General features: G+C 39.8%; 3 protein-coding genes and 1 long non-coding RNA gene across 9 annotated transcripts; 2 read left to right on the top strand and 2 right to left on the bottom strand.

Annotated features, from left to right (window-relative positions):
- The first annotated feature begins 5,168 nt into the window (after nucleotides 1-5,168).
- On the top strand, nucleotides 5,169-6,931 carry LOC122884426 (protein B4). Its single transcript, XM_044214352.1, has 5 exons — nucleotides 5,169-5,354; nucleotides 5,528-5,784; nucleotides 5,872-5,980; nucleotides 6,067-6,116; nucleotides 6,595-6,931. Exons 1-5 carry the CDS (start codon nucleotides 5,270-5,272, stop codon nucleotides 6,871-6,873), a joined length of 780 nt encoding a protein of 259 aa, XP_044070287.1. The 5' UTR covers nucleotides 5,169-5,269; the 3' UTR covers nucleotides 6,874-6,931.
- Nucleotides 6,602-9,864, bottom strand: LOC122884440 (transmembrane and coiled-coil domains protein 1-like). Its single transcript, XM_044214388.1, has 4 exons — nucleotides 9,291-9,864; nucleotides 8,373-8,816; nucleotides 8,154-8,289; nucleotides 6,602-7,653 (listed from the first exon to the last, which is right to left on the bottom strand). The coding sequence occupies exons 2-4, from the start codon at nucleotides 8,654-8,656 to the stop codon at nucleotides 7,357-7,359; spliced, it is 717 nt and encodes a 238-aa protein (XP_044070323.1). The 5' UTR covers nucleotides 8,657-8,816; nucleotides 9,291-9,864; the 3' UTR covers nucleotides 6,602-7,356.
- Nucleotides 9,865-10,760: 896 nt separating this feature from the next.
- Nucleotides 10,761-24,912, bottom strand: tmcc1b (transmembrane and coiled-coil domain family 1b). 6 transcript variants are annotated; one of them, XM_044213962.1, is made up of 8 exons: nucleotides 24,789-24,912; nucleotides 21,553-21,726; nucleotides 18,773-18,826; nucleotides 17,200-17,980; nucleotides 14,046-14,465; nucleotides 12,455-12,939; nucleotides 12,222-12,357; nucleotides 10,761-12,140 (listed from the first exon to the last, which is right to left on the bottom strand). In XM_044213962.1, the coding sequence occupies exons 4-8, from the start codon at nucleotides 17,794-17,796 to the stop codon at nucleotides 11,826-11,828; spliced, it is 1,953 nt and encodes a 650-aa protein (XP_044069897.1). In that variant the 5' UTR covers nucleotides 17,797-17,980; nucleotides 18,773-18,826; nucleotides 21,553-21,726; nucleotides 24,789-24,912; the 3' UTR covers nucleotides 10,761-11,825. The 6 variants fall into 6 exon arrangements, with proteins under 6 accessions (XP_044069897.1, XP_044069930.1, XP_044069916.1 ...); XM_044213995.1 differs by lacking the exon at nucleotides 24,789-24,912 and having other exon boundaries at nucleotides 21,553-21,587; nucleotides 21,686-21,723; XM_044213981.1 differs by lacking the exon at nucleotides 21,553-21,726 and having other exon boundaries at nucleotides 24,789-24,884.
- LOC122884529 lies at nucleotides 12,823-17,187 on the top strand. The gene is made up of 3 exons (XR_006379906.1): nucleotides 12,823-12,958; nucleotides 15,904-15,955; nucleotides 16,907-17,187. It is a non-coding gene; the product is annotated as an uncharacterized LOC122884529 (long non-coding RNA).
- Nucleotides 24,913-25,029: the final 117 nt, after the last annotated feature.

Consider the following 25,029-nt stretch of genomic DNA (forward strand, 5'->3'; position numbering starts at 1 on the left):
CTTTAAAGATCAGTCTTTCCACCAAATCTAACTTAATGACCATTTGCAATAAATGGTCAAACTCTTAATCATAAGAGTCATAAGAGTCTCTGACTGCAGGTGAGCAAGCTCTCTTTCCCTTTTCACCCAAATGCCCTACTCTGCAACTGTTTGCCAGAAGAGGACTACGGCTGCTGTTGTTTGGCAGCTGCCAGAATGAATGTCTGAAACTGAATGTAAACTGGGTGATGATGGTGAAGAAGAAATATTTGAGAAAAAAATTATTCTTACCTTAGGCAAACACATTTTCCTTGAAAATGCAAAAGAAAGAAGAAAAACAATAATAATCAACCAGTGAACAGTCTGAATGCAAGACATTGCCAACATTTGTATTGCCTGTAAATACGATTTTTGGACCTTTGTTGGACACTCAAATCAACTTTCTTGAGGTTATTAAGTTCTCACCAGTCCTTTTTAGGGTAGAAAGACTGCAGATCCCAGCAAGATGATGCCCACAGATACTCCACAACAAGTCACAACTACTACCAACTTCCACATCTGCTTGTCTGAACAGACACCATCAACAAGTGTCAGTTTGGGGGGGGGGACTAGAAGAAAGGCAGGGTCCTCAAAATCAAATGAACTTATTCCCTTGCAAGCTGTTTATCAGTATTGCATGTTATGTGTAAGTGAGACATTTTTGCTCACACGTTTTACAAGAGGAAAAGCTCAAAGCTACAAATGAAAAGGCTTCATCATCTGGAGATCATGCATGTGCTCAGCAAATTTAATGGGAATCTGTCCATTAGATTTTGATATATATTCATGGTTTTCATAGATAGTAGTCAGACCTGTTGCATGAACACATAAATGGGGACAAAAAACACATAGCTCAACAGCTTGTGTAGAGGGAGTATGAATCATTGAGATACAGGAGTGGAAGCACTAGGACTGCTCAGACCTGAAAAGACACAAAAGGAAAGAAAATATGTATGTATACTGTATATTTATTCAAATATTGATTTATTTGACACCTGCTCCATCTCTCTCTTCAGCCTCAGACACTCTCTCTTGTCCTGCTCCCATTGTTGTGAAGTTTTCCAGAGACATGTCCTGCCTGTTGTGTCGGCTTTTGGCTCCCCATAGTTTCTACCAGAGCTGTGTCAGTGTGACATGCAATGTTTTAAATTCATAGTTCAATTGTTTACCTTATTGAAAGCCACTATGTGTAGATTTCTGTGTAATTATAGCATCCTGGAAATGATTCTCAAGGCACAAGTTTTTGTTTGTACAAAAATGACAATCACATTGAAAATGTATGTTGTCTACATGTTGCTATCAGCTCTTCCTTTTCCTTGAGTTGGATCTGTAGGGCAATTGCTGTCTGGCACAGAGAATTCTTTATACTGCCACTGGGGAGCAGCAAAGTTTAAAGGTGCTATTGATAACATTGATAGCATCCAGCCACTAGATGCCATACTCCCCCTCCCCGCTTCCATTCCATGGCCCCGGGCCATCGATTATGTCGGACCCTAGACCACTTCTAAATCCCCTCTGATACGCATCTATGTTAGAGCCTTATATTGTTAAGAGGGAACTATAACATTAGGTAACTGGATGCAACCGTCACTAATGCTAACATAGCTCCTCAGGGATTGACAATGTTATTCTAATTTTGACAATCTAACCGGTGACAACGCATTAGTTAAGGTTTTAAGGACTATGGCTGTCGGTAGTTGTTGTTTATTTTGTTTAAATATGCAGATCTGTAATTTTATAGGTTATTGTTTTTTGGACTATTAGGCTAAGATAGCTAATATGTGCTAATGTAAAGTGGCAACTATACCACGTGATACCAACGTCGTTATACAATTGGCTCACAAGCTTTGTTAGAAGCAGGAACCAAACGTCAGACATCTCACACAGAGATAAACAAAACATTCATTTTGGACCAGTCAAAATTGTTTAAATTATTAATTCGCAATCTTTTTGTTTTTTGGAAAAGTTATCCTTTTATTCCATACATTTCTAAAAGCTCTGTGGATGTTTTTTTATTTATATTTGTCTACATAAAATTTTATCAATATAACCTTTATATAGTGTATTCAAATTCTAGACATGGTGGATTTTAAACAAATATGTAACTGATGGGAGGGATGTTTCAAGTCATAAGGGTTAGTATTCCCAGTGGTTTCCAATTCCAGAGCCCAGGACCCTGAGCAGTAATGGTAATAAATGTAGCTGTTTAAATTTAGACCTGGGTGTCTAAATTAATGATATTAATGGTTGCCATTGAATGCTGTCAGCTCAAACAGGACTGATCAGAATTCACTATCATTATATTTCTGCAGGAAATTTCTTTAAATAGGCAATGGCAAATGATTTATTGTATATATACAGTAAATCATTTTGACGTTATGCTTAATGTTTATTATTATATTACCCTAGGACTGTTAATACGTTAATCATGATGCTGCTCATACTCAGCTACTGAAAAGGGTTGATCACCTTGTTGCATTTAGCCTGACCCATTGACAAACAAGTTTATTGAGTTGTAGGATACCTGCGCCAAATAACACCAAAATGATCAAATAATAGGAAGAAAAAAAAGAAACAAATAGTAAACAAAAGCTGTGATTTCTAAACAAAATAAGATAGTGTATTTATGTAGATGGAATAATATAGATACATCACTTTTATGTGTCACTGCAATTTATTTATTCTTAGATAAAAGTGTAATTATTTAAATATCTACATTTGATACCAGGTGAGATGCTTGAACAGAACTGTGCCAACCGTGAGCACCCGTTGTGTGTTTTCCCAAAGACAGGATGATATTCCTTGCTTTCAAGGTCACTTTGTTGTATATACCTACATACATTTCTGAGCGGCTTCAAATATAATACTGACTCATATGTGGACTGTGTGATTTTCTATGATTCAGCGATTTCAATAAATGTGTTGTTTGCATCACATAAGTTGTCATGCCTTCTCTGACTTATCAATCCATCACTACGAGGAGACATGGCGTTCACGGAGCTGTAATCACAGCTGGCATCCTTTTGTTGAACAAAATAAAGATGTGACAGCAAATCATCAAAAAACTCGCAGAACCACTGTTGCTGAGGCTCTTCTTCCAGATGGTTGTAATAACTGGACAACTTTTTTCTCCAACAGACAGGTTACATGCAGTGTTGTTGTAAGCAGATCTAGGCAGTGAGCAAGTGTAGACAAAGTGGTCACCTGAAAAAGGTTGAAGACTCATCTGTGGTTTTTGACCTAGAACAGACATTCATGAAAAGTCAATAAATATAAGCTGTTATGCAAAGAAAGTATGTTGGAGCAGTGTTAGCAATTTTAAACAGCAATTTCAAATATGGGTTTGACAGTGCGATGTGACTGAGCGTCTTCATGTCATCACCTGTGGAGTCAGTCTGTTAGTTTAGGTGGAAGACTTGCTGATAATTTAGAGGTAAACAAATGTCATATTAAAAACCTAATAATGGCATGTACATGATGATAATCCTCCTAATGAGAAGTGGTGATTTAATGTAGAGGAAACAGACAAAAACTAATGTGCAAAAATTGTCAAATTAATAGCAGACTATAATAGATTTCTCATACGGTGATAACAGTAAGGCTTAAGAATATTAAGATCATATCAGTGACTGACCTTGTACTTTGATCTCATGAAAGGAATCTGAACAATTTGTCAACAAGAGATATAAATGCAATTCAACTCATCAAAATGCAGAATGATTAAAACGTGCCACAACATTCTGATAACAATATACAGTCTATGATAACAACATATAAGCACTAACATTTAATATTTGATGCTTGCAAGTGAAAACGTACCAGTATTAGTATTAGTGAGGTTTAACTCACACATAAGGATGACCAACACCAGGTGTCCAGCCATGATGACACTGAATACTAAAACTGTCCACAAATCCACCAAAGACTATACCCGTCTGCCTTTGACATACACAAGCCTCAAACCTGCTCTCAGAAAAATCACAAGCATCAGAATTTAATATTATTATTATTATTATTATTATTATTATTATTATTACAGGCCACAGAAACACTAACAGTACTTGATATTGTCTGTAAAGCCCCGGTACATATTGTATACTTAGATCTAATATAGCAGATTGTGGGCTACCTGGTGAAGAAAGATGACAGAATGGAGTTATTTTATCAATTCTGTTGATTTCTGTTCTTTGTTTTTTCTGCCAAAACTGGGCAGAACTGGTGATACAGCTTTGGAGAATAGTCCATCCTGAACATTTTTCCATTATGCTGTATCTTCATGTCAGTTGCAACCCTGGTGATGTTTCTGTGATATCAACAAATACACAACAGTCTGTAGAGTTCCTAAACAATAAAGCTATATTCCAAAAAGATGCTGCATCATACAGCAAGTGTTGCAGAATGCGACAAATGAGCCAAAACATGTATGAGTCCAAATACCACAGTATGAAGAATTACGAGGTCACCAAATGTGTAGTGGCAGTGGGAAAGACACATGTGAAGAGTAAAAACAAGCAGGTCAAATTTATCCAATAGGTTTTTCAAAGGACAATAGCCAGTAATGAATCATTGGCTATATATTTGTTTCTGTGTTGTGAAGGGAAAATAATGTGACTGTTGAATCAGCAATACTGTTTCTTTATTTGTATTAATATTACATTACATCTTATGTGAACAAACGTTTGACTGTATTATATAACTCATACTGTAAGTCTATGACTGACAGCCAGCAAAGGATTTCTGGACAATGTTATATTCACATTTGTGATTGAGGAAAACACCTCACCAATTGTTTCCATTACCAGTGTGGCTCTTTTATCCATATTTATTTATCAAAATAAATACACTTCAAATGTACTAGTCATAGACTGTATATAAACATAGAAATATATATAGTTAGTAGTATTACGCTCATTTCATTGACAAAACCATTGAATTCAAGTTCTAGTATTACTTCTTTCTACATTTAATTAAATGTATTTATCATCATATAAGAGGACACATTCAAAGACAACAGATTCAAAAATTCCTTAAGAAGGTGGATGAAGCCTTTCGCCATGATCCCTGACGGCTTTCATTCACAGACCCTAATGAATTGCACCTGATGCGATTTGATTCACCTGTTCTCATTTTACCGGAAGCAACTGCATAAAGACTGAGACGCTGTACGTGTCGTTGTAGTGTAGCCTACTTTAATACTTCACGTAAGCTGCTGCTTTTTTGTGGCTTGGTTTTCTACGTTGGATTCTCAGTAATGCCTCCTAAAAAGCCAGCGGCAGACTCTGCCGAGCCTCCTGTACCGTCCTCCAGTGATGTCCCGGTGGGAGAGAAAAAATCAGGTCTGAGCGCGAAAGTCAGAAAATGTTTGGTTTTTTTTTTTCATTCAATTAGATGTGACTGTTGAAGCCATTATTTAAAACTATCAACGTTTTAAAACTGTTGAATGTTAAACCTATCAACTTGTTTTCAAATGTGTAAACGGAGTATGTGTGTGTGCACGTTCGCTCTGTAGATGCTGCGGCGCTGCGCAAACTTGCAGCTCATCCTTCCACAGCGATTATGGTGAAAGAAGCACTTAAAGAGTTGGACTCGCGCAAAGGGGTTTCATCCCAAGCGATACAGAACTATATTAAACAAAAATACCCCTCGGTGGATTTGTTGAGGTTAAAGCACTTGGTCCGCAGAGCCCTGAAAAAAGGAATCGAGACTGGCACGTTGGTGCGGCCTGCAAACTCCAGTTTCACTACAGGCGCAATGGGAAAATTTAGGGTAAGGTGTCAAGTCAACAGCGTCATTAAAAGCGGGTCAAATGAAGTCATTAATCGGGCCTTTTTATTTTTTTTACCTTATCTTAAGCTTGCACCAAAAGTCAAGGAGGCAAAGCCTAAGACTGAGAACACGGATCCCAATGTGCAAAAAGTGCCCAAAGCAGAAAAGGACGGAGGCAAGAAGCCCAAGAAAGCAGGTATTTATAAAATGGTATAAATGACCACAATCAGTGATATTAGGTGTCGGGTTTTTTTTTTTTTTTAAATCTGTACTTTCTTAAAGGTGCCACGAAAAAGGGAGACACTGCCAATGAACCGGTCAAGTCACAGGAGGTGAGGATGTTTGTTCCTTCTGAGAGGGAAAACAATGAAGTAGTTATGTCGTCTGTATTTTTATCTGGGAATATACAGGCCTGCGGGGGGTGGGGTTTTTTTGTTTGTTTTTAAAGGTGGACAATATTGTATAAGATGTGTGGTTTTTTGTTAATCTAACAATTTTTGGGATAAGAAATGCACAACAATGTTTTTCCACCATTTATTCCTGGCAGATACAAGAATATGATCATTTGAGAAACAAACTATTCAAATATAATAGAATCTTTTCTCATTCATTTATACTAGGTGGGTTGGCTGAGCATACATGCTCCTTTATGGCAGTGCCTTGTTAATTTAGTAAAACAAACTATAACATGCATTTCACTTTAAAATTTCAAATGTTACTAAATTTAGTTAACTTCTGCTTGGACATATTACAGTATCTTTAAAATTCTGGTTACAGCCTTGTCTGACTCTGGCTTTATTTCCATTTTAGGACTCCAAGCCTCCCAAAAAGTCAAAGAAAGACAAAGAGGCTGCTACTAAAACAAAGGTTGCCCCAGCAAAGAAGCCAAAAGCTAAAAAAACTGCAGAGAAAGGGGACGGCGAGGGAGCCTCTGATTCAGCCAAAACTAAAGCAGCAAAGGCCACCAAGGAGGTAAAGGCAAATCCTGAAAAGGCAAGCATGGCTTCCCGGAGCAAAGCAGCTAAAGCAGGCAGCGATGCCCCTGCTTCTAAAACAACTGGGAAACGAGGGAGGAAGGCTGCAGAGTAAATTTTAATTCACTGATGTGTTGTACTGTTTTGTTTTGTAATAAATTCTTAGATTTTAAGCTCTTGTGTGCTTTTTAAACTCTCCATTTGGCCCATAATGCTGCGTCTTTATTCTGCTTGTCAGGATATAAAATATTGGAATTTAAATTAACTGGTGCTCGCTTTTTGGCCCAATAGTATTCCACTACAGCAGCACAACCTGCTCTTGGAGACTGATAAGGTAGCCTAGAACTTGTTAGTGTTTACACTTTTAACAAAAAGTAAACATACAGGAACTTGTGTTGCTACCACTGTTCAACTAATAGGATGTCAAAGTTTCCATTTTTAAAAACTTAATGCAACTTCCAAAAGGTACGAGAACATTAAAGTTGACTTCAGTAAACAAATGTGGAACATTAATGCTTTAGTACAGTAGCTTCCACTAGATTCATGATAGGGATGCAGAGTGATGCTTGAGTCAACAATTTTTATTTAGTTTCCCTTTTCAGGAGGTCGACCACAGAAAGTGATGCAAATACTCTGAAATGGCATCCCAATGCCTCCAGAGAAGGCTGAAGAGGAGTACAGAAAGCACGCAGCTGCAGGTTTTCATCAAGGGGACGACACAGTTAGCCACCGTGGACACAAACACCAAAAGGACTGCCATAACAGCTAGCAGCACATTAATTAGTTTTCCAAGAAGAGTCCGTGCTGTGATGTTCTCCAAACCCTCAAGCTGCACCACCTGCTGTTGCTGCAGCTCCATCTTGGAGAGACGTGTCTGACAGGCCTCCAGTGCCTCCTACAGGTCAGAGACAAAACTGTCAGTGGAAATGACTAACTTGAGGAATTACATATACAGCACCTCATTTTATTTAGACCTGATCATGGCGAAATTAACCTAGGTCCTTATTACTCCCACTGTAGTGTTTGTTCTGGAATACCTGGTCCCTGACTTGCTGTGTAGTAATGATTCAACTTTAATTTAGTAATATGCAGCATTTAACAAAGTATTACAACTAGATTTTGTCACAAGGATCCTCTTCAAAACAGGGTCTCAAGAACTGATAATGAAGCAGAACCCACTGTTAGGTCCTTATGTCTAGATATTGTGCTTTACTGGGCAGGAAAAGCACAGTAATGATTTAACTAATTAACAATTGTTCATTCCAGTAAGCCTGCAATCACACTGGAACTGGCTCACCTAAATAGAATGCAGCCATTGTCATTAGTAACACCTGTGCTTTTCTTGCTATGCCAAAATGTCTGCTGTGACAGATCACTTATACTAGTGAAGCTTACATGAATATCCGTTGCTCTACCATACGACCGATAAGCAGTTTTCTCCTCCATGCTGGCTAGTTCCTCTTTCAAGTTCAGAATTTCATTCTGGTGCAGTTCTGTCAAGTCATTGAGCTGTTCTTCTAAACGTTCACACCTGCAAAATAGTAACGCCAATAGTATGTTAAACAGGACAGGTTCCTTTCAACCCCACAGAGTACTATAGTAAGCATATACTACCTGTATCGTTCCTCTTCTAGGGCCTCCACAATCACTGTGTACTCTTGTTGGTGGTAGGATTTTAAGTTTTCAAAGGATTCCTTAAGTCGATATTGGTTTTCCCGAAGATCTTGGATCAGATAGAGTATATCATCAAAGCCTGATGCCTGGGCATGTTCAGGGGTATTGACCCTGGAGCTATGGGGTCCTCCAGAGGCTCCTGCAGAAGTAGCACTACTAGAACAGTTATCGTCACTGCCATACTTTGGGCTGGACTGCAGTTGCCCTGTCCTAAGTGTCCTCATTCCCCCAGGGCCAACACCCTCATCTCCCTGGGTTTCATCCAAGTCTTTCAGGGCTGCAATGTTATCAGCACTGCCAAACGTTTGCAGATGGAGGAGATTTTGCTCAGCTTGGACACCGGCGCTCGTGGCAGAAAAAGTGGCTAGAGAGACCACCTGTCACCTGTAATGTGCAGGATTGTGTTAGTTGGCTAATACTCAGACAACTGAACCACTTTGCTATTGTAATATGAAAATTAAGACTATGGCTCTACTCTGCTTTGAGTGTGGTATGAGGTTACTATCTTGACCTCTTCATCCAGTGATTATATCTAAATTAGAGGTTATGTTTTATTACATAAGATATTAACATGTGGCCCTTTTGTCCATAAAAGTGAAGGGCACTGTTTTGATGTAAGATTTATATATATATATATATATATATATATATATATATATATATACACACACTAATTTCTTTGAACCTCACCAGAATTCTATTTAGCTCCCCTGAAATTAGGGTGGAGGCAGATATTTGAAACAACTCAAGACCTGCAATCAAAGCCAAATTTTGCACGACCTCTAGAAGTAAGTAACGTTTTTGTAATTTGGGTGAACTGACTTAAACTTCGTTATATTGGTAGATAGGCCTACTTACCTGGCATCAAATGAATGTGTCTATTTCAGCGACTTCCAACCTGCCGGGCGTCGATCACATCTAATCATGGTGACAGATTCAATTTAGCCACTTGGCTTAGATAAGAATTTTTTTTCCCCACTTATAGCTAGCGTTAATAATTAAAAACCTTTAGCTTTGCGTTAATGGTTTAATTCTGTAAACAATCATACCACTGTTCTGAACATGCTCGATACTGTCTGTAACAGTTGCGAGCAAAACAAATCACACAAACAGGACGGTTTTTCAGTTTATAGCTAGTTTGCTAGCTACGTTGCACCGACCGCTAACAGATTTTCATGTTGCATAGCAACGGTAAAATATTCAGATAGTTAAATATTAACATTTTTCCTCTGAACGGAATCAAGTTTGGGAACCTCTGATATCGATATCACATTTGTACTTTTTATGTTAAGAGTTGTTTTAAGAGGTTGTCAAAATGCTAGTTAAAGTCCACGTGGTTAGTGAAAAACTGCAGGCACCGAATGTCAAATCTACAGAGGAAAAGCTGGATGGAGTCAGGTTCAGTTACTGAATAAAGCTTTTAAGGGGTTTCTAGCACAACTTCAGCTACCTCCAAGGAGCATGGAGAAGGAAAATAGTCTTTAAAATGCCCTGAACTAGTCTTGACTATAGTCAACCCACACAGGTGATATCTTCTCAGGGCTGTACAGACTGTACTTGATCTCCCTGACTGTCCTGTTAGCGACATAAGAGTTGCTTATTTACACATCCAGCTTATTCTTCTGCACCTGTTACCCACAACACACGTGGGCCTAATGAAAAGGGTCAAATGCAATAGAGCTTGTTCACAACACCTTTTGACATGTCATAGCAGGAAAAGCACAGGTGTAATTAATAACATTGATAGCTCAATTCCTTCAAGTGGCCCAGTAAACTATTCCAGTGAGCAGACACAATACCTTGGACCTTGTCTAAATGTAATGCAGCCATCAATAATGTTATTAAATACACTTGTGCTTTTCCTGCTATAACATGTCAAAATGTCTGCTGTGGAAAAAAAAGGTCTCTCTTTTATGGCCTCCCTCACTAACCCAAACACACTTCAGGATGTTGGTGTAGTAGGAAGAATGAGTAAACTGTGTTTGAGTGTTAACATGTCACATTTTTTGAACTGGGTTTTTTCAGCCACAAGTAAGACAGCAAAAAATTACATATCTGGAGGATAATTTATTAACTACTACTGCCAGAGACCTCCACAATTTGTCTGCGTTACTCTCATGGCCTGAAGTCCAATTAACCATCTTTTATGTCAATGCTTCCTCAATTTTGGGGGGGATTACCAGTCTCCTACAAGTTAAGGCTTCACATTCAAACCCTGGAAGAACATGACTACTACTCTCTTAAATATAGTATATTCCCCAACAAGAGGCTTTTTGTAATGTGTAATGTACAATTTAGCGACTTAATGACATTGAAGACAAACACAAGTTAGACTTTCACCTTTTAAAACAGCAAATTTATTTGTCTTTAAAAAATAAAAAATAAACTAAAAAGTATTACTATTTCATTGTCACTATGGAAACAGTACGGAAGCACTGAGTCTTTGAGCACTTAAAGCACTCTTCAAGTATGTTAATTCAGTTCATAGATTATTCTTCTGCAGTGGAAAAGCCACCAGGATAGCAGGATCCAGTTGGCCCAGAGGGCAGGGTCGCAACTCCAACTCAACAGTTCTTGATAGTTATATCCTGGTTGTGGCTGAACCAGTGTTACTGACTTAAAACATCCAAAAGAAACAAGTCAAGAACCCACTACCATTTGATCCAGTGACAAGTCTGATTCCAGAGCAATGCAGCTGATGTGCAAGCACCCCATTCTTCAAAATGTAGTGAGCAGGAAGATGAAGAGTTGGCCACACAAGCTGAAATTTGAAAATATTGAGTGAAGGGGAAATAACGAGCAGACTGGAAAGACCAGAAGAGAGAGAACTTACAAAAAGAGAATGTGGACAACTAAATCAGCAGAACAGTGTTGGCTCATTACAGTTAAAAGAAAAGAAAAAAAGCCACCAATCAGCTGTATTAAAAATAGCAGTGACTTCAAAACAATACCACTTGAATCAGCTCAAAAATAATAAAAGTACAATTTCTTCTGTGGGGAAACAATGCAGTTTTCCACATGTAAACAAATTCACTCAGAAGAGAGAAATCAAGTGTGCAGTTCTCTCAGCCCCGCCAACTATGCCCCTTTCACCCTTACAGTGTGCTTGTGCCACAATTGCACCAAAGATAGCAAGTCAATACCAAACATCCAGCCTTTTCTCCACCTTATTCTTCATTTTATTCTTCTCAAAACACATTTCAGAAAGTGATAAAGTGACAACCCTCTGATGCAATCCTCCTGAGTGTTTTGAGAGGCTGTTGAAAAGGAAGAAAAGGTAGCACTATTGAGATTCAACTCCCTGTATGCCCTGTATGGGTCAACGTCCTCCCTTTACACATCAGCCCCAAACCCTCTGTCCCTTCGTCATTTAAATAAGCCTCTCCAAGCTGGTCATCTGGGGTGCAGAAGAAAGTGATGCAGATACTCTGAAATAGCATCCCAATGCCTCCAGAGGAAGGCAAGGAGGATGACGAGGAGCAGTGTAGTAAGTGTGCGGCTGCGTGTTTTCATCAAGGGGACGACACAGTTAGCCACCGTGGACACAAACACCAAAAGGACTGCCATAACAGCTAGCAGCACATTGATTAGTTTTCCAAGAAGAGTCCGTGCTGTGGCGTTCTCTAAACCCTCAAGCTGCACCACCTGCTGTTGCTGCTGCTGCAGCTCCATCTTGGAGATACGTGTCTGACAGGCCTCCAACGCCTCCTACAGGTCAGAGACAAAACTGTCAGGGAAATAGCTCCGATGACACAGCAGGAACATCATGTTATTATTAGTAAAGCTTACCTGAATGTCCCTCGCTCTTTCGTAAGATTGGTAAGCAATCTTCTCCTCCATGCTGGCTAGTTCCTGTTTCAAGTTCAGAATTTCATTCTGGTGTAGTTCTGTCAAGTCATTGAGCTGTTCTTCTAAACGTTCACACCTGCAAAATAACAACAGTGCGTCACAAACAGGACATTTTCTTCTCTTCCACCCACACAGACCTACTATACAACAGTGTATAGGATATGATGTGATACCTGTATCGTTCCTCTTGCAGAGCCTCCATGATCATCGTGTAATCACGCTGATAGTGGGCTTTCAAGTTTTCAAAGGACTCCTCCAGTCGACCTTGGTTTTCCCGGAGCTCTTGGATCTCATGGAGTATAGCATCAAAGCCTGAGGCTTGGGCATGGTCAAGGGTATTGCCCTTGGAGCTAGGGGGTCCTCCAGGGGCTCCAGTCGTGCTGTTGGCTCCTGCAGAGCCAGAAGTAGCGCTAGAACAGTCATCATCACTGCCATACTTTGGGCTGGACTGCAACTGTCCTGTCCCAAGGGTCCTCGTTCCCCCAGGACCAATGCCTTCATCTCCCTGTGTTTCATCCAAGGAGTCTTTTAGGGATGCAATGTTATCAGCACTGCCAAACTTGTTGCGGATGAGGGAGGCGATTTCTCTCGGCTTAGACACGACAGCTCCAGCTGCAGAGTGAGTGGCTTGAGAGAAACTGGAGAGACCACCTGTCACCTGTAATGAGCGAGATCAGGTCAGTACTCAGGCTGTGTCAAGTTGCTATTTCAATACGAAAACTAAGGCAAAATAACATGCAATAGTTGCCAAAAGGATACACTACTATACAAATGAGCCTACTGTGGGAGCCATTTGTTATTTATGTGTATACATTTCTGCCTCTTAGCACTAGGTGTGGTGTGATTTGAGCACTAGGCCTCAAATGTGATTTGTGTTGAAACTGCAGAGTCTGTTCAGGTGCTGGTTGAACTGAAACTTGCTTATCTAAAATAGTGCTCTGTTAAGCATGATATCAATACCTTGTATGACTGGTACATGGAAACTCTACGCAGCTCATTTTTAATTAGCTCCAGCTTTTGCCAATAAGTCAGTGTGAACTACTTGTGCTTCGGATAACGTTTAACACTACCACCCTAAAACTATAGGCCTATGGCTTTTAGCATGCACACCACAAGCACAGATGGTCAACCTGTCATTAAAAATTAAATTCCAATCATCAATTTCAATATAATCAATTTACCAACAATCAAGGATGTGTGCACAACAGGGGGGTAGAAAAATTATGGCCATAATGTCATGATAGCTTATATATGGACATTTTCAGAATTTAGATCGCTGGAGCTAACAGCTAATTCTGCACTGTGGGCTAACGGAGAGGTTTCCATCTTGAGATAATGAATATTTTCCACTCATTCTCGTTTGTTTTCTACACCCCACGTGCACGCGCAGCTCACTGATGACGTTGCTCAGAAACCCGTCTATATGGCCATCCATGACTTCTGCCAGCTCCACTGTACAGTGGTGGTAACACGGTACAACCAGACTTCCCCACCTCAACCTCTTTTTCCAGAATCAATGTTACTCAATAGGTGCAACAGACACCTGTGTTTGGCAAGTCAAATGTCTGTCACAAGAACAGTCTATTCTCTAAGTTGTCGGCTATCTTAACTCCTTTACATTTACTCAAACAAATTTATATTAAACATTTTATAATTTATTGGCAAAAGAATTGTAATGTTTTTGTCAATAAAACCCTTTAAATAATGCTGAGAGAGTGGGTTTTGGCAACAAACGAACACTGAAGGCACCAGGAAAGCACACACCTTGGCTCCAACATCTTTCAGCCCCTGGTGCATGTCTCGGAAAACATCTTTGGGCTGGCGAGGGATACCGTTGTGCTCCACCTCTCGAAGCTTCCGGTGGTAATGCTCCAGCTTCCTCTGCAGTTGGTGGATAGTCTGAGCTGACTTTTGGTTCTTCTTCTCAAACACCTGTTTGATGCGTGCACTCTGTTGTTTGTCTGCGTTATTAGCGAGTTTCAGGTATTCAGCCACGTTGTCATCACGTGCAGTTTGCTCGATTTTGATTTGTTCTGTGAGCTTGAGGATCTTCTGTTGTAGTTGGGCAATGGCCTGCTTAGTTCGCTGGGGGTCTGGGGTATTGTCAACTACATCATACCCATCTGCACCGTAGGGGAGGGCATTGGGTGACAAAGCAGGGCCCAATCCATCATAACGATCCAGCTGTTCAAAAAAAGTGAAGAGAATAAAATGTATGTGAAGAAATGCTTTTGATCATTTGAAGTTCATCAAGACAAAACATTCAAATCACTGCTTGTCATGGTATTACTTAATCATGCATTATTGTGCAAGCACTGGGTGATGTAATGCTGACCATAATTTGGTGTTTATCATGTTGTCTCTCTCTAAAGGTTTGTCTAATGAGAACCCTAACAGTATCGAAATAATAAAAATTATCTGAACACTGTTTAAAATCAGTTTAAAAAACGGTGCTGTATTGGCTTGAATAGAAGACTGTTTTTTTGTGGAAATTAACATTTGAAAACCTGCAGCCATCTTACACTTACGCTATTTCTGTCACTACGCATTCACAACAGCAGATGGCGCCTGTAAAACAAAAGTTTCCTTTTGACTGTCACATCACAGCTGCACTTCAAAGAGTCATAGGTGGGAAGATGCAGTGACTGTTGTCAAAATTGACAAAAGCTCAAAAATAGGCCAAGTTAACTGTGGACTGAGAAGGAGTTACATCATTTTAATTTTTTGGTTAAAAAGCCCAGTGCAAATGACTTGAAGCCATAAACACTCATCAGAGCCTTGAGGCTCAAACTGAGGCAACAATCATAAGAGCTACCAGCTCCTATTGGAAATATGCAAGCTGTTGAACTCCTTGTACTCTGAAGTATGTCAACAGTGTGTATGTCTGGCAACATACAGTACCATAAGATTTTGTTACAATTTTAACTGTTTAACATTACTGTTTAACTGTTTAACAGTAATGTCAGGAATCAGGATGCTTTATAAAGCTGGCAAAATCTCACATCTGGAGATTTAAAGTGGATGAAACAACTAATATCTTGGTGAACAAGTACTTAGGTTTTGTGGTCGGGTTAGTGTACTTTCTTGATCTATTTAATACTCATTTTTCCTCACAGTTTTAGTGATTATTTTAACAGCATTGAAACCAACATTTTTACCCAACATAAGGCCCCTTGGAACAGTCAAGTCAAAAATGATAACAAGATAAAGGATGCTGTAACGTTGACAGGCGATAAGAAAGAGCTGCTAAATAACTTTACAGAGATGTTTGGGTATATGTCAACATTAATAAATAAATGAGCTTTTTGATTACATGCAGTTTTACTTGAACTACAGGTATTTAGCACTAATACAAACAATTATGCAGTACAAACAGGTTCTTGGATCAACTAGTGTTTGACGGAGGATAACTCAACCTCAGCTGCACATTGTTGATTACAAATAAAAGGTCATATGGTGTTATAAGATAAACAGGAACTGGGAGGTGAAATGTTTCCAACTTGCCTATTACATGTGTTGAAAAACTTAATTCCAGCTTCCACTGAGTTGCCAAGAACTGCAGAACAGTGTGACATGGCCCCTCGTTTTACGATGTCTACTTTCTCCTAATTTGTCATTCCAGAGATTCTCCTGTCATACTGCTGATATCCAGCCCCTACTTCAATGGCCCTATAGTGCGTAAATAATTTTTATTGTGCTCTAGTTACCGTGTAAAGTTTTATATATTCTTGTAGGGTTTTTTTACCTCTACTTTTTAATAAAGCCCTGTTTCAATGTGTATTTTTTTATTTTTATTTTAATCCGTTATCTCATAGGCATGTAAACCCCCCCCCTTTTACAGTTTCACTGGTAATAACACTGAAGACGTTGTTTCCAACATGGTTTCAACATTCAGTGTAAAAAATAAAAATAAAAACAATCATCCCACAAGTTTGAGTTTGTTTAGCCCTGCAAGCCTTCTCTGACCTGAAGTACTCTCAGAGACAGCAAAAGCTAAATTTAGAAAGGCTTAAAGCACATAGTGACCAACCACTCAAAGGCAATCTCTGACCTTCCACCGCTGACAGCTCATCTTCCCATTCACCGGTTCATCCAGGCACATCTAAACCATTAACAGCCTTTTAACACGTTTGCACAATTCACTTAGTTTTGACATTCCTGCACAGATATTAGTGCATGACTAAGTTTTTATCTTTTATTTTTATAGCCGGGTTGCAAACAAATACAAAGCATTTGCTTCCTCATGAGTGCACAGTGTCTCTTTGTATAACGATTTGAATCTGAATGTTTTATGTCCTGAAGCCAACGTTGAATACAAAATTACAAAATTTTAGGATTTAATTCAGTAGATCCTAATAATGACATATTTTGTTATGCAAGTTGAACTATGCATGTTCTAGGACAGAGTTTATGAAAGAAAGATTTATGAATTCAAACATTATGTTTTTTGTGTCACACCGAATATATTTGTACATGAATAGAGGAGGTTGTTATATAAGAATGTTGGTGGGACATTATGAATAATGTATACAAATGTTTTGAGTGCAAAAAGAAAAAAGCTAATATTCATGGATTTTGTAAGTGCTATTGTTTTTAATTGTCTTACTTTTATTTGGGACAAACAGGTTCTGAGTTTTGGAACAGCAGTTCCCATCATGCTTTGGGGGATGCAAGTTATGACTCGGTGAAGGAGTGTGAAGGGAGAGCCAAGCAATTTTTTTCTCCTCTTCCATGCACCCCCCACACACTGGCACTCCAAGCAATTACCTATGTAACGTACATCACAAACCTCCCAAATCTGCCAGTGCATCACTTGCATCAAGACTGGAGATTCTTACTACTCTCTAAAAAGACTTTACTGTTGCATGCCCATGGTTTACTTCTCACGTGGACCACTTGACAGGACTGAGACACTCACCTTGTCAGGCTCCTCAGTTGAGTGGTAACCAGAGGTCAGCAGCATGTCAGCTAGGGCTGGGCTGGTAGGTGTATCTGTGGTGGAGGAGGAGCGTGGGCGTCCAGCCTGCAGCAAGGCCTCATGGGTGCTGCGCCGGTGGATCTGTGGGCTACCTTTCTGGGGAGGATCCCCAGTGCCGCCCACCTTGCTGCGGCGGCTCTGCAGGCTGGTGCCTCGCTTCATTGGTGGACCTCGGAACTGCTGCAGAACACGGCTCAGAGCTGCGGGAGGGGCGGAAGCGGCAGGGTTGTCAGAATCCAAAGGGAGGGCCGAGGAGGCAGGAGCGTCCCCTACTTCTGACCCTACATCAGTGGGTTCGGAGGGAGGGGCGCCTGTGCAGGACGAGACGGAGTCATGTGGGGAAACGGAGGAGCGTCGGCGCTGTGGCTGGAAGAAGTGCTTCAGGCCATGGCCCAACGCTCCCATGTTCTCCAGGGCATTATGGGTGATTTTGGACAAGCCGTGCTCTGACTCCGACGCCCTCCTGCCGACTTCCGGCTCCGCTCGACCTCCTGCGTCCGGCTCCTCTGGACTCTGCTCATTACTACCCTGATCCATCAGAGACCTCCAGTTTCACAGTGAGGTTCTACTAGGGGGTGCAGGGGACTAGCTACGCCCCGTCGACACCCCCCTCCCTCCCCCCCCAAGAGACTGGTTGAAAGCCGGGAAGCAGAGGGGATGGCGCTCAGTTGGGCCTTCTGAGTGCGCATGCATCTGTGGCTTGGCTCAATGTCATGCTTGTCTACCACAAAAGGAAAATAAAATGGATTATGACATGCAGCAATGAGTGATGAACATAATAAGCAGCAGCAGAATATAAAAACACCAAGCAACATAAACTGGGTTGACACAGATATGACCACTTTTTTGCAGTTCTGTATAAGAAGGTTTCGTGTTCATTTTGTCCAAAAATTCATGATTGAAAAAAGCTTTATATTTTCTCTCTGCTGAATGAAAACAGTGGGTATCCATTTTAGCTAAAAAGCATGTGGCATGTCTGATGGTGCCAACCCGGTAATGTAAAAACAGTCTACAAAGTAAACAAGCTTTGAGAACAGTTTCTGAAATGTCGAGGTTTGTTATATTGCATGTTGAAGGTCGATGCCTTTAGCTGTTTCTGAAATCACTTTCCATTGTTTATTTCTGGGCATTCAAGCCCAATTGTACAAACGCTCTCATGATAGTTGAATAACTACATTTCAGAAAGTATTCATTAAGGAAATTAATAAATCAACATAATTGAAAGTGCTTGGATGATGCTAACAAAGACTACAGAGTGAAAAATGAAAATGAAATTCTAAATGGGCAGTGATTGTTATCTAATTCTCAAATGATTAAGGTGTGCAACGATCCACGGTGGCCTCCTCTTTGCATCTCATTTTATAACAAGGCTAAATCCTGTAATGTAAAGGACCATTCCAAGTCTTTGGCTCTCAGATGACAGCTTATATAAAAAGCATTGTGGTTTACCAACATGTAATGAGACAGTGAGAAAGAGAGCAAGAGGTGAGATAGAGTGTCACAGAGATCTTACCATCAGCGCAGCTTCTCCTCTACTGACTCACAACTCAGGATTGGCTAAATGAAGCTGAAATATAAACAAAAATCATAAATAATATGCTTCATACAACAGAGAGGGAAAGGGTTGAAAAATAGGCGTACTTTAGCATCACACAGAAATGAACAGGCTTGAACACAAACCTTTAACTCAGTAGTAACTGGTAATAATGGATATGTAAAGGAATGCTACACCAGACGACGCTTAAAAGAGTTATGCTGACTGTAAGAAATTGTCAACGACCAAATGGACCTTTGTTTTAAAATCTTAAGACCCAGCAGTAAATCGGTGCATAATGAGCATTGTTATGTTATAATGGCATCTATTGTACATTACAGGATACATGACAACATAAGTAATAATACTAGTTCTACATAGAAACAAACATACAAAATCATGGCATGAACACTGCTCAAGGGAGCTGTCACTGCACAACTCATCTGTAGCACGTACAAGGGCGGTGGGGGACGTTAGCCTGAGAGAGATCCCTCCTGTCCTCTTTTTCTCCTCGGCCAACGAACCAACAAACGTGCATGCTGTCCTTGAATACAAACGTCTAGTTTTTTATTTTTGATGATTTCTCACATGACCAGATGGACATCAGCTTTAAAAACTCTCTTTTTTACAGTACCTGTACTTATTTGACACTATGTGGTTCACAGCCAGAACATTCCTAAAACCTCAAACCCAAATGGCAGCGTTAGCACTTTAAATTGTTCTGTGTTTACATTTACAGATTCGCACCTTTATTAATAAAGGAATTCATTTTTTCACAAAATTTTAATTGATGAAATTGATCTCTTTAATCAAATTAATCCTTCATTTTTGGAAATTCAGTACTTCAACTTCAGTGTTCAAGCATACCCATTACTAATGGCAGAAACAGACACAGCTACACTGGTTCTGCTATGCCTCTGCATGCTTGAATCACATGGGATCAAAACCAAAACATCGGCTGTCCCTGGTTGCAGTGCTGATGAACAGCAGTGAAACATAAATTGAAAGGTTTGATTAGTTTGCACAGCATGCATTCTAAATGACATATTGTTAAAGTAAACCTGAATTACACCTATTGCTAAGCACGAAAACCAACATTTCTATGGACTTCTTAAAGACCAGAATACATTTTACTTCTCAACAGTAAGTTTGTGCCCTGCTTTAGTCTTCAAGCACACAGACAGACAAGGCATAGTGAGAAGCATGTTTCTCTAAAGGAAATATCCCAGCCTAAAGCAATGGGTCTGACTATGTAGCACATGGATTATTTTGCAGACAGACAGAAAAATGATTCCACGAGTCAGCAGAGCTACGAAGTATCATTTAACAACCCAGCAGCACAATCTAGCACCAAAAACCCTTTGAAATGCTCCATTAGTGATACACAGTGACTCATTACTGCTGGTCCTGCTGTTACATCTGCAGTGTTGGAAAGCACTCTGTTAAAGGGTAGGTGGTAGTGAATAGTACAATAATGAAAAGAGTGTATCCTTACCAATTCTTGCTGATCAACGTGACTGAACAAAGGCCATTTCATTTTTTTAAAAAACTGTTCACTTACTGCTGTCGCTCATTTCACTCATTACTCAAAAAAAATGAAAACGTCAAAAGATTATTTCACATGAAACATCCCGCTCTCTGTAAGGGAAATACTGTAAGTATAAAAAGACTACTCGGAACTTCAAACTGCATTCTCTCAAACATAAGTTAATTTTTTTGTGACATTACAGCTAACCACAATGAAGTCATGTTACACAGTCTGTGTTAAACCAGTGTTTGTATATGCAAGTTTTCATGGCTGCTGCTTTAAAACTCACAGATGCCAGGTATAAGTGCACATCTTACTGGCTCTTTGATATACATGTCATAATGTTAAGGCTACCAATTATCATATATAGGCTATATAACTATGTAACCAACTGATTTAACACTAAGCTTCATCTATGTATGAAAAACAGTTACTCTTCAACCACATTTCCTGATACTGATTAGTGATTCAGTGCAACGTATTGGTTTGTAAGCTCGGCTCGAAACTCAAAGCAAGACATAGGAACAAAACTTCCACACAGACATGGAACTATATCCTTCATCTACAATGAAAATACAATGGTGTCCGACTCCTCTAGGCTAAGGGCAAAGTGTTCTCTTTGAACTGGGTCAGCCAACATTTGCCTATCACTCTCTGTACATGCAGTGCTCCAAGGTCACACCATCTACAGAGTGTTGTGCATGTCTAGCAGCATTTAAGCTTTTAAACTTTTCAGCAAAAGGGCAGCAGGTCCATTTTTGATCTGGAAGCAATGTGTCTGCATGGGTCATTGCTACAGCACAGGCCTACATGCAATGTTCCAGGATTCCTACACATCACTTAAGAAAAGCACTCGCTAGTTTCCGATTGTATGTATTTATTCACATTTATTTTGAATGATAATGAAAATGGGATGAAAATCATATATTCAGTAGCTCCTTTGAATTTTCTCTCCATTTTTCTCTTCACTTAGTGTTACTGCTCACATTTTGTCAGCTGCTTGTAGACTGAAAACTGGAGTGTCTTCTTGCAGCAGGTAACACTATTACTGCATAGAAACATGCAGGAGAAAATTAGTTTAGACTGATACTCCTCTTTTAAAATCATATATATATAGTAATAGTGTTTATAGTATTGTTCCGCGAAAATCTGTAAAAACCAAAAACGATTAGCTTTAGTTCCAAAAGAGGGACACACAACTCAGCAAGAGTCTAAGTGCAGATAAACATACCTTCAGATGTGGTCATCAGCAGATGATTTGTGGATCTAATAACACAGAAAAAGGCTTAAGCCAAGCGAATTTCCTGCACCGCTTCCTCTGGGTAATTGTTACAAATGGAAATCTGGTGGGATAGCTGTCAAACCTTAGTCAGCTGTTACCATGGACATTTAGAAAAATCACATGCTGTAAAGAAAAACAAAAAACAGGCAAGACAGCATGAGAGACAGTTGTTATGAAGGGAATTCTGACAGTTTCATTACATTTACATCTGACAACTTCAGACACACAGGTGACGTCTTTCTCACAAATTGAGAATTAAGAATATTTTTGTTGATTTAGATGGGCTACAATTCTCATGTAAGGCAGCCATCATATCAGTTAGCCGCTGTATTTAAATCAGCTGCCCAGTTGTTTGCTGGGACTGTCCCCCTCAACATAAATAAATTCAAAACATGAATCAATAGTCAAAATACACAGGGAGAGGAAAGCAGAAAAACAGGACAATAGATTTCATTGATCTGTCAGATACTGAGACTGTCAGGGCTTCACATCAGATGTTATTTTAAGAATCCTCTCATTTCACTTGTTACCAATGGTTTTTTGACGCTTCATGATACCTAAGGAATTAAATAAGTAATACTCATATTAGACAGAGCAACTGCGGCGCCTGGCTCCAAAAACTGCAGCCACCTTGATCTCGTCAGGTATTCCTTGGCTCCGTTTGCATGAGGTCAGAGAAAGTTGGACAGAAATCTAACTGGCATACATTGTCAGTTAATTTCTGGTATATATCTATGCTGGTAAATATAGGAAAGCATCTTGGAAGCTAAAACCAAGACATTATTATTAGGAGTTGCCACAGAACAAAACAGAGCTAAAAGTTGAGTGAATATTAGACTTACGTTCATCAAGTGCACAGAAATACTAATGAAAATACATGCGTATTTATGTCTGCTGAATCAGGCAACTGTTCACTAACATATTAACCATAAGCACTTTATAAAGCAATAATACATTAGAGTATGTTTTATCCATTTCCCCCATCTGGGCTAGGGTTTGATCACAACTTGAGGATGAGTATGTTTATATAACATAGCATTAAATGTCTCTCCTATTTTCAAATGAATCAAGCCACAGACTGTATATATATATATATATATATATATACACACATACATATACATACATACACACACACACACACACCAGCCATTTTGCCAAGTCTGTGGCTTCATAACTTGAATGGCAAAATTAATGTGTTTTAATTTCGTACAGCACAGGCCTCCAAGGCCTTTTAGCTTAATTAATTGTGTAATTTTAATTAATGGTGCCGAAAAGCCCCTTGGGAATATCTGCAGGACATGAACCATTCGCCTGTCTTATAGAGCCACAACTGAGATAAACGAATTCAACGTGACAAACAACAAAAAATGGTAACACAACAATGTACAGTACGTATTAATACAAACATGGCTCTGCATGAAGACACGGATACAGTCATCCGTGCATTCCGATGACATCATCACCACCCCTTCCTTAATTATGAATTACCGGCGTAACAATACTGTTTCCTTTTGATTAGACTATTACGCGAAACAAAAACTTTGACGTTAAAACACACTAACTGTAGAGAGCTTACTATCAGCATACAGCTTAATTTACTAAATTACTCAATAGGTTACAGGTGCATTCGGTGTCATTACATGTAGGGTAACAGTAGTAACGCGTATGCTTAAAACATTTTAAAAAAGCAGATGGTGTAATAAAGTAATTCACGTGCACAATTACTGGGCTGTATTTATGATATTACGTTAATAAGTTACTGCAAATAGTCTGAGCCCAACGGTTTAACGTTAGCTGGAGATAAGAAGAGGATGAAATTAGCACCTCGCTAGCCATCGTTCGTAGGCCTTACCTTTAAAACACTCAGCTGTAGGACATATTAGCTGAAAACATCAATGTAGTTTATCGTTTTATTCTCAGGTGGTGCTAACCGGTGTGGTAGATAAAGTCAGAATACATCGTTGTCCCCGTTTTGATGGTTTGTCTGCTCCTCTTGTAGCTAGCAGTACAAGCTAACGTGGTGCACCGGAGGGTGCTCATTTTGCTTTACAGCGCACACCGGTGCTCTTCTGCGGAGCGAGGTCATAGTTATTTAATGTGTAGTCACATTATGGTCTGTATACTCAATATTTAGCATTCATAACAGCTGCCAGAGGTTACCAGCTGTCTTTATCACCCCAGACTCAAACCTAAAGTGTGCAGTTTGGTTACCCGCCCTCCGGGTTACGTGAGCTCACCTGAAGACCTGAAAGTATCAAGCTGGTAAGACACAGTTAACGCCCGTGTGTAGTGCCCTTGGCCCCGGGGCTTTACAACCTGAGCATTTAACCGTTTAATTCTCTGAGTAGTTTGTCACGTATCTAAAACGCTATATAGTAATAAAGCACAAACTGTCACACCCAAATGTCCCATTATTGATAAAGATATTTAGTCATACATATTGTGGCATCCTTTTATGTCATTATCTACTCCAAATATGGCATTAACCATTAAAAATTAAACTCAGAATCATGTCCAACTGACACCACCACCATAAAACGGCTCTCACAGGTAAGCTCAAACACATGCATTTATATTGGAGGTAAAGGGCCATCTGTCACATAGGCTTCCTTAATCACACCTTGTTGTCTTGTATTTCATGGTGGCGTATTTAGTCCTACAGGTCTTACAGTATAGGTTTGCATTAAGAGACCCCTCTTTGCGTTGGTAATAACCAGTGCTTAACTGAGGACTAAGTCTAAATTGTGAGCTAGTCCAATTAATTTAGCATATCCTGGTCGACCCGCGGCGGAGTTTCCATTGCATCCGGCCTGGGTGTTGTCCCCAAAGTTAAACCTTTACAAACACTGTCAACAGCAGCACCATTAATTCGCTTTTCGTAATCACTCCCATTCAAATACACTTAACATCGCCCATCCAAGACTATCCTGGATGGCAAAACAGGCGCTTACTCGCCGCCTGGCCACTCAGCCTGTCAGTTAGCTGGCTAGACTCTCTAGCTGAAAAACATCGCTTCAGCCGTGGTTAGCTCCGAGCGAACAGGGCACCTCGCCAGGCGAAAGCGGCAATGGGATAAACAACGTTAATCAACCTCAACCCTTGTGCGGATCGGATAAAAGCATATGGAAACACATTTCATTCATACGCCAGTTCGCAAAATGTGTTTTGCTGCTTCAACTTACATGGGCGCTGAGAGGATTGTGTTGATGACCATTCATTTCTCCCGATGGTGGAACACTCCCACGGTGACGTCAGATAGCGTGCTCGACGTCAGAACAGCTGAGTACCACACAGCTAACCATCCCATCTGAGCCATGCAGGTGTTCCAGTTAAATAGGTTTATGACTATTTTACACATTTAGGACTGTGGATATGTATTGTGAAAGTGGCTTCAGGGTTGTAGCTACCTTGGAGGACTCTAAG

This window comes from Siniperca chuatsi, linkage group LG2 (assembly GCF_020085105.1).
Source record: "Siniperca chuatsi isolate FFG_IHB_CAS linkage group LG2, ASM2008510v1, whole genome shotgun sequence".
Classification (NCBI taxonomy): domain Eukaryota; kingdom Metazoa; phylum Chordata; class Actinopteri; order Centrarchiformes; family Sinipercidae; genus Siniperca; species Siniperca chuatsi.